The sequence below is a fragment of the Dermochelys coriacea genome, chromosome 2 (assembly GCF_009764565.3).
Source record: "Dermochelys coriacea isolate rDerCor1 chromosome 2, rDerCor1.pri.v4, whole genome shotgun sequence".
Taxonomy (NCBI): Eukaryota; Metazoa; Chordata; order Testudines; family Dermochelyidae; genus Dermochelys; species Dermochelys coriacea.
Genome location: NC_050069.1, coordinates 69,007,894 through 69,017,213, shown reverse-complemented (window position 1 = coordinate 69,017,213; position 9,320 = coordinate 69,007,894). Strand labels below are relative to the sequence as shown.

Sequence of the window (9,320 nt, the reverse complement as noted above, 5' to 3'; positions counted from 1 at the left end):
TAAGTGAGCTGCCCTGCTTGGGAGCCCTGGAAAACTGGGGGAGGGGCTCACTGAGGTTGGTATGGATGCCAGACCTGCAGTGTTGGGGTTGGGATTTCCCATATAATCTCATCTTCTCTGGGCCACAAACCCAGGCTCAAACACAAGGGGCTAAGATCCTCAGCTGGTGTAAACCAATATAGCTTTACTGATTTCAATAGAGCCAAGTCAACACACATTATCTGAGGATAAGCCCCAGTCCCAAAGTTGCTCCCCAAAGAAACCTCTGTCAGACATGCTGCAAGATCAAAATTGTGGAGTTTTCCTTTCAGTTTTTCCTTCTTCTGTGCACTTTCCTGTGGAAGGGAATCCTTTGACCCTTAATGGTTGTAGCTGAAAAGCCAGTTGCACAAAGCTGTATTGGATGAATGTAAAATATATGTCCAAAGAAACATGATATTAGAACTCCCTGGTATGGCAGGGAAGTTGAAGACGTTTTTAGTATTTTATACCGTGTTCATGTATTTTCTTGCTGCGTACTAGCTAAACTTAGTGGATAGTAATAGTAATTTTAGTCTATTAAAAAACTTTATTCCACTAAATTGCAAAAGTGAGAAGAGAAATCTGACCCATTTTAGGATATATTTGGTGCCCTAACTTTATAAGAAACTTAGGAAGCAAAGATAAAAATTAATCCAGTTTCAGTTCTTGCTGTGGTGTGAACAGAAGGAATTGTGTGATTACAAAGAGCTGGTGCTTTAAATTATAGGCTTTGGTTATTCAGCGCTGAATGAATTTGACAAGGTGGTTGATTAAATGCACTAGTAGGAAATAACAGACACTTCAAAATCCATTATGCAGTTAGAATGAAGAATTTATTGTATATACAATTAAGCAATTCTACTGTAGATGTGCGGTAATGTTTAAAGAAAAGGGATAAGGTAACCAAAATAGTTTTAGCATGAAAACTACAATATAGACTTAAATCTGACTAAAACAGAAGTTATTGACTTAAAAGAACACGGAACCTGAAACAACAGATTGCATCATTAACTAGGACAGTAAAAAACTGTACAGTACAAGCAACACGTTACAATAAATTATGACCAATGAGGCAGTGTCTTTCATTTGGGACAAAAGGGATAAAGGGGAGGATATTAAAATCTCATAAATCCACCATATCTCTTTTCCATCTCTGGAACCTCTTTGGAATAACTTTCCCCATCTTCATCTGAAGGAAGAAAAGAATCAGTGAAGCGCTTAAGAAATCCACCATAACGTTTCTGGTAGTCCAGCCACCATTCTGGCCTCCCTACTCTTCTCATAAAGCCACCGTATCTCTTTTGCAGCTCTTTGGCTTCATCTTCCAGTTCTGGACTGCGCTTGAAGCTTCTCATGAAGCCTCCATATCTTTTACTGACGTCCCCATCATTATCATTTATCTGTCGGTAATGTGAGGCTTCAGCGTTGGCCCCTGTTCCCAGAAGCTCCTTCAGCAGATCAGAGGAATTAGCCAGGGCATCATCACTGGAGTCTTTCTTCATAAACCCTCCATACCTCTTAGTAAGGATCTCACCTCCGTTTGTTTCCTCCTCCGGTTCTACATGATAAAGCTCATCCATTTTCTTCATGAAGCCACCATACCTTTTCATGAAGCCACCATACTTCTTTGCTAGCAAATGATTCTCATCCTGTTCTTTCTTGTTGTCCCCTGGAGCACTGTTGCCTTCGTCAGAAAGATCCAGTTTAGTCAATTGCATAAGCTCCTTGCAGGTTTCCCAGGCTTTGGCAGAAGGCAATTTTCCTTCACATTCTAATGTGCATGCCTGAAAAATTGATGGGATTTACTAAGAATGATTTAAAAAAAACAGACACTCTGATGTCATCTTGTCTTTTTATTTTTTGTTAAAGGCACGAGCCAATCTCTAGATCAGTGATACTCAGACCTCACAGGTTCAGGAGCCAAACTAACCATCAACACTACCCAAAAGACCCACAGTAGTGTGAATTAATTGTTTCATTTACTATAGTACTAGATATTCATATTTAAACAATATGACAGGGGAAATTTTTAGGTTTTATACATATTAATCTTACAGCAAAATGACTGACCAATATTATTATTTTATCAACTACAGTTGGTTGTAAACACAGTAAAAGCATCCCAATTAGTTAATAATTAAGTCATAGTGTTTTAATATTATGTGCCGCAAAGAGCCACAGGAGACACATTAAAGAGCCACTTGCTACTCATGATTCTCAGTCTGAGTATCACTGCTCTAGATACTCATTGGCTGGAAGGAACTTCCCTCATGGACATCTTATTCCATAATTTTTCACTATGCCATTTCTTGTGCCTTCCCCTCAAGCAGCTGGTATTGGTGGTGGATAGAGGATACTGGACTAGATGGACTACTGGTCTGATCTTCAGCAATTCCTATGTTTCTAGTTTAAACAAAGACATCCATGTGCACACACATCTCTCTCAAAGAGGTCTGGAACAATTTATGAGCACTTCTAAGTAATATTCTATATTTAAGTGTACAATTTAGGGAGGTCAAAAATGTCTCGTCAAAAGGATTTTGACAAGGATTAAGTAAGAGTAGGTAAAACTGAGTAATCAGCAGTAATACTGAAATTATTTCACCTCAGAAAAGTCATTCCCACTCCACTAGCTCATAATTTGCAATAGGTGGGGCTCTGAGAAATGATTAAATCATATAAAGGTATGATCTCATATGATCAGATTTTTGCAGTTGTGAAATGCATTTATTATATTTGAAATGTTACATTTGTTTACATTATTAACCTTATTGTCCCATCATCATCTTTAATAATAAATAAAAATAAATTATGATACTTAATTTACCCTTTTATAGTGTCTTCCATCTAAGGATCTCAGAAAGCTTTACAAATGTGAAAATAAGCCTCAAAACAGCACTGTGTGGTAAGTAACTGACTACTTCTGTAGTTACCTGTGAGTTAAGTCCTAAGTGTGATAAATATATTAAGAAAAAGCATCTATCAATCTACAGTATATGCTGTAGCAAGACAGAAGATTTATGGTACAATTATTTCCATATTAATGATTACTCGAGAGTTAAAGGTTCATCTCAAATTGAGTTTAAAGTAATTATGTTGTTAGCAACATTCTATTCCTAAGCTATCACAATTTTTCTTTTTAACTGGCACTGCATGACTACGTCCATGTGAACATATTTGGGTTATTAAAATAATATGGTCTCAGCTAGAATCTGAGAATTGGAAATCACTGTAATACAAAAAAACAAGAACTTTTTGTTTGGTTAATGGATCAGTTTAAACAATCATTCTCCCACCCCTGGAAAAAACATACACCACACACTTGGTATATAATAATGGTTTGATTACTCATTATGATAAAAGTAATAGTGAACTCACTAAGTGTTAATCTCTTTAGAAATATTTATGTTTTAGAAACCAATAGTATATAAAATATTGTATGATACTGTACTTTTTCTGTTTTGGTATATCAGCTGATAAATGATATTGCTGAACAGGATTTAATGCTTCCTTAAATAGCTTTGCTGTACAAGAAAGATTGTTAATGTTAACTTAGGCTGCCCAATTAACACTGAAAATTCATTGAAATAGACGTACAGAATTTCATGTGGACATATATGTCAACTGCATTCAGAATATTTTCTGTGTGTAACTGCTGTGGTTAAAGAGGTGCTATTATTTCTGTTATAAACAAAAATGTTCAGTGATTTATAATTCAGGTAGATTAGGGTCCAAACCTTCATTCCTTGTGCACTGAAACAATCACAAACTTTCCATTAATTTCAATAGGAGTGTTGAGTGCACAAAGACTGCAAAATCAAATCCTTGAGGTCAGAGTCTGCAAGGTGCTGCTGAATGTCAATTGCAAAGTACTCAGCACCTTATTCCCACCAATTTCCATGGGAATTGAGGACACCCAGCATTTGTCAGAATTAGACCCTTAAATTCCATGCAAGGTGCCATTGTGAATATATTTTAAAATAATGCTAGTGTTTTTTAACTACAGAGGACACATTGAGTTTGGAATGTTTCTCATGCTTTAACAGGCTGTACTTTAAGAACAACTTAAATGTTGCAAAGTGTCCTGTGGCACCTTATAGACTAACAGATGTATTGGAGCATAAACTTTCGTGGATGAATATCCACTTCGTCGGATGCACGTGGTGGAAATTTCCAGAGGCAGGTATAAATATGCTAGCTAGAATGGCTAGTCGACTACAAAAGCAGTTTCTCCTCCCTTGGTGTTCACACCTCAGCTGCTATAAGAGGGCCTCATCCTCTCTAACCTTGAACTAACCTCCTTATCCCTAGCCTGATTCTTGCTTGCATATTTATACCTGCCTCTGGAAATTTCCACTACATGCATCCCACGAAGTGGGTATTCACCCACAAAAGCTTATGCTCCAATACATCTGTTAGTCTATAAGATGCCACAGGACTCTTTGCCACTTTTACAGATCCAGACTAACACGGCTACCCCTCTGAACTTAAATGTTGTAGCCCTACATTTTACAGGCAATGTCCTTTGAGCGAACAAAATGCTTCCCCACATCTGGAAGAAAAAAGCTCTTATTGAGGTATTACTGCTCTTGTAGGGCTTCTTCCTCCTCCACCGGGAGCAGGCTCAGATTCTTAGGACTGATCCTGCCAGGGGCTGAACTCTCTGGCGGGGATCTAGCAAAGCACTCAGTCCCACTGACTTCAAGAAGCAGATGAATGGCTCCATTGAATTCAGTGGGACTATTCACTACAGAGTGAAGAGCTGTGCTTGGCCCGACCTCGGCCAGAGCGCTGGGCAGCTTGCACCTCTCCATGCACCTCTCCATGGTGCCGTCTTTCAAACGAGAAGCTCCAATACCTAATAATAAGAGGAGCCAATGAAGGCTAAAATACAGCGCAGCATCATGTCATCTTCTGCCGTCCTTCCCGAACGGAACTGCTGCAGCCTTGAGTCTGAATTTTCTTGCTTTTTTCGATTTAAGAGTTTTACCTTGGCCGTTAATTTTTTTTTAAACTTAAACTTTTTTCCGTTTAAATGAATACTGTCAAACAAACAAGTGAAAACTAGTTTCAGCTACTTCTTCTACCCCCTGAGTGTGCCTCTTAGCCATATTTTTGTTTGTTTATCTCCCTCCCAAATCACAGACGACGAAGAAGAAGAAATATTTTTTCTCTCCTTGTTCTACTGCGCAGGGCCCGCACCCACAATAGGGAGATCTGTATGACTGATTATACAGGAGAACTGTACATAGACCCACGCTATAAGTATAGGATCCAGTGCTGTCAAATGCACACATTACATAAACTGTCAGTCTGATAATTGTTCTCTAATCTCTCTCTGCTATAGAACCTTAGGTGCTATAACAATGAGAAGTGCAAGTGTTTCAGGCAGAAACGTTTGCTTTCCAACCAGGACACGGGAAATTGTGAATAATAATAATAATAATTAATAAAAAGTCTATTGTAAGTTTACGTCGCCTTTGCACTTTTTAAACGCAGGCATGGAGTCGAGTGGAGATTTACCGTTCAAGCTATTACTTGGTAACTGAGAAATGGAATAACAGATTTAAAGGAAATCTTTAAACTCCCGTGTCTTTGATGTCTTGTCCTAGCTGTGTAATCACAGAAGGAGACTCCTGTTCTGTTATCCTCAAAGGACAAACAATTTTCATTCCTGATGGAAGGCACTTTATAATGGATGGTTTTCGAATGAGAAGACAAGAACAACGCAGTATCCTATACGGGAGAGGCTTCTTTGCTAAAGGAACAGTTCGTTATTAGGGAACGCCCAAGAGCGAAACTACCTAGGAGCCCAGGGTGAGACCTTCTCGTCTCGAGGGGATTCGAATTCGGACTATTTTGCCATTGGTTCAGTTCTATTCTGCCTTTACATCGCATTATTCGCTGCTTTCTCTCTTTTAAAATGTGATGGATTTGTTCTGAACCAGAGACTTTGGCCGGAATTTCTGCAGTGATTCTATTCTTCTCTAGGCTTCAATCTCTCTGAGTCCCACCAGGATCATCAAAAGGCTCCCGGGAACTTTTTTGCTCCCGGGAGCTTATTCTACGAATTCTCAGAATTAAACCTAGCGATCAGGGTAACTTTAGACTCACAGGTAAAAGGATGATTTCTTTTAAGGGGAGAGGGAGCTTAGTAGTTTTTAGAAGGGCCTGTTCCAGTCTCTCCTCGAGCCCCCAGAATAGCTCTGGTGGCATTTCTAGTCTATTTCACTCTAGCGGTGTGACATCAGACCTCCAGTTAAAATGCTGCACGTTATGTTTTAAAGAAGATAATTGGTTCCAGCCGCGCTGGTAGACTCGAGTTCAAATATCAGAAACCCCCCTTATCTCCCAGGCACTGCACTTGGGGCTGGGTCTTGTAAAGGGCCCAGCTCCCTAGCTCCCCAAGCCGTCAGTGGCTCGCTACCTGCTACCAGTGCAGGAGGGGACCCTGGGAGGAGGCATCGTTGCCTGCTCTCCTCTAAGGCCCGATCCTCCCCGGGGACCTTGGAGCACCCGCAAGTGGACCTCAACAGACAATTAGCTCAACTCACTCGCTGGGGCTGGGCAGGAGCGTTGGGGAGCTCTCCAGGGTGCCGAACTGTGCGGCTTGTCTCAGGGGAAGGGCAGCTCAGAGCCGCAGGAAAGCCCGCCCGGACAGCGCCCGCGGCCGGAGTATCTTCTCCCCCCACCCCGACAGCTAAACTCCCTTCGCTAACTCTGCTTGAGAAGAGCCGGCTCCTCCGGGAGCAGCTGCTGTACCTCTTGGGCGGCGAGTGGGGTGCGAGAGATACTTGGGAATACATGGATCCCGCTTACCAGGGGGTTGATCTCTGCGTGGTGACCCAGCCGGTAGGAGCAGGAGGCGCAGTCCTTGCTGCAGTCCGCCTGCACTGTCCAGACCAGGCAGCTGCTGAGAGCCAAGAGCAAGCCGCAAAGTTTCAGGAGCAACGCCATGGGCTGCGAAAAGAACGGGTCAGAAATCAGCCTGGCACCAGCTTCCTCCCTGGCCCTGGGAGAAGGGTCCCCAACCCCAGAGCCAGTGACACCCGTGCAGTGCCCCGGCTTCCTCCAAGCCTCAGACACCGGCGCTGCAAGCTATTCACCAGCAGCGCAACCCGCCGCCCTGGTTAGGCACGGGACGCGGAGTGCCGCAAGCTGGAACTCTTTGCGCCCTCTGGTCCGCAGCGGCAGACAGGGACAGCCCCCGGTTTCCTCGCCCCCCCCCTTCCCTGGGTCGCCAAGACCTCAGCCTGGCTCTTCTGGGGTTACCAGAGTGCTCCCAGAGCTGGTGTTGTTCCTTTTTGCAAGCCCAGAGCCTGCACGGGAACAGGACCTAGCGCTGCGCGCGAAGAACGAACTAAAAGTGGTTAACAGAAATCAAATCGATTCCCCCCCCCCCCATATTAAAGCATTTCTCCTGCCACTCTCTTTCCCTGTCCCCAGTCATTATCCCGGACAGCCAGGAAAGAGGTTAGATACCATAGCTACAGAGCTATTCGAAGGTAAAGCCTTGGAGCGATCGCCTGGCAAGAGTTGGCACGCACACAGCCTCCGAACAACAAAGCAGTAGCCTATGGAAACTAGACAGACAGCAAAGCTGTTACAGAAATAAAACTCAGCCTAGCCACTGCAAGCAGTGGTGCTAGACGCCTCGCCCCAGCCTAGTGCCGGTCCTTAGAGCAATTCACTCACATACATGCTGCTTCCTTGGGAGCCCGCAGAAGCTCCTCGGGAGTGAGCTTTGTCGCTTGCTGGAGCCTCTTGGTTTGAGCCCCTTGTATTTATAGAAGGGCTAAGCAATTTGTGCCTCTGGAGAAGCTCTAGAAGGAAAAAAAAATACAGGAGAAAAGTAATAGCCCGCAGTTACTGAGCGTCAGCTTCAGTAAATCTTACAGGAGCGTGGAGGCAGGCGGAGAAAGTGCCCCGTTGGAGCTGCGATCTCCTGGCCCCCCGCGCTGGCTGGATCTGTTTGCAGGGCTGGGATGCTCTTCACCAAAGTCAGGGCTCTGGAAGGAGGATGGAGCCACTTTATAATTAGTCAAAAAGGGAAAAGCGAAGCCTCCCCCAATCGCCTACGGGCTCCATCTGACGCAGGACCTACGAAATCCCACCCTGGCCCCCTTATTAGCGATTCTGCCTGGGAAGGGGATAAGCCAGGTGGGGAAGTCAGTGAGCACGTTTTCTGCTCCCCCCCGCCCCGCCCCGCCCCGCGGGTGGCTGGGGACAGCTGGGGGCAGAGGGCGGGGGAGGCCGTGCTCCAGGAAATGGCGTGTCCTTTTACAGCCCCCACCTGTCTTTCGGGAGCTCTCCCACCGAGTGACTTGGGGGAGTTGTGGGCGCCAGGCGTGAGCGATCCCGGCCGCTTGGTCTGACGGTGTGAGTGACATAGGACAAGAGGAGCCCACCAGCAAGGGGCAAGCTGGACCCCCTCCCCTCTTTGGTCCACTTGCTCCAGCCTTGCTGAAGTAGCAGTGCCGGGGAGAGCCCTGCCCCACTGGCTAACCACGTTTCTCTGGGTCACAGCACTAGGGGCTAGGGAAACTGCGGCACAGAGCGTAGTGGGGACTGAACCCCCGCCCACTGGCCCGCTCCCCTTGATCTTCCTTAACATCTGGTAGGGCTAGACCGTTCCACCCCAGCTGCGAATCTCTCACCCTCCAAAGCTGGGGAAGGGAAGCCAGTGTGTAAAACTCCATCAAACCCCACTGGAAAGAAGAAAAGGCTCCAAGGGACAAAGTCGCAGGGTCAAGGAGATCCGGGTTACTAAAGACAGGAGGAGGGAGAGAGATTTTATCCCACCAGCGGTTCAACTGCCTCTTCTGGCTCTTCCCATCTTTCTAACCTGTTTGCTCTACATCAGAACGTAAGAACAACCCTACTGGGTCAGACCAAAGGTCCATCTAGCCCAGTATCCTGTCTTCCCACAGTGGTCAAGGCCAGGTGCCGCATAGGGAATGAACAGAACAGGTAATCACCAAGTGATCCATCCCCGCTGTTGCCCACACCTCTAGGTGAGGTTTGCTCGCTAGAGGGCGCCCCTCTCCTGCAAAGGCTGGAGGAGCAGCCAGGCTTGTGAGAGGGGTCTGCGCTTTAAGCTTTTGTGCACACTGGCCATGTGAAAATGAGCCCAATGCTCACCCACACCCAATGGGGTTCCATAAGATTGGCCATACTGGGTCAGGCCAATGGCTTCCGACAGTGGCCAGTGCCAGATGCTTCAGAGAGAATGACCAGAATAGGGCAATTATCAAGTGATCCACCCCAGCCAACCCCCAGAATCTGGTAGTCAGATGTTT

At 45.1% G+C, this 9,320-nt stretch overlaps 1 protein-coding gene across 3 annotated transcripts; it reads right to left on the bottom strand.

Moving 5' to 3' along the window:
• Window positions 1-835: 835 nt before the first annotated feature.
• Window positions 836-8,222, bottom strand: PENK (proenkephalin). 3 transcript variants are annotated; one of them, XM_043507833.1, is made up of 3 exons: window positions 7,717-8,222; window positions 6,841-6,981; window positions 836-1,805 (listed from the first exon to the last, which is right to left on the bottom strand). In XM_043507833.1, exons 1-3 carry the CDS (start codon window positions 7,720-7,722, stop codon window positions 1,137-1,139), a joined length of 816 nt encoding a protein of 271 aa, XP_043363768.1. In that variant the 5' UTR covers window positions 7,723-8,222; the 3' UTR covers window positions 836-1,136. The 3 variants fall into 3 exon arrangements, with proteins under 3 accessions (XP_043363768.1, XP_038247169.1, XP_038247170.1); XM_038391241.2 differs by having other exon boundaries at window positions 7,721-8,056; XM_038391242.2 differs by having other exon boundaries at window positions 7,918-8,050.
• Window positions 8,223-9,320: the final 1,098 nt, after the last annotated feature.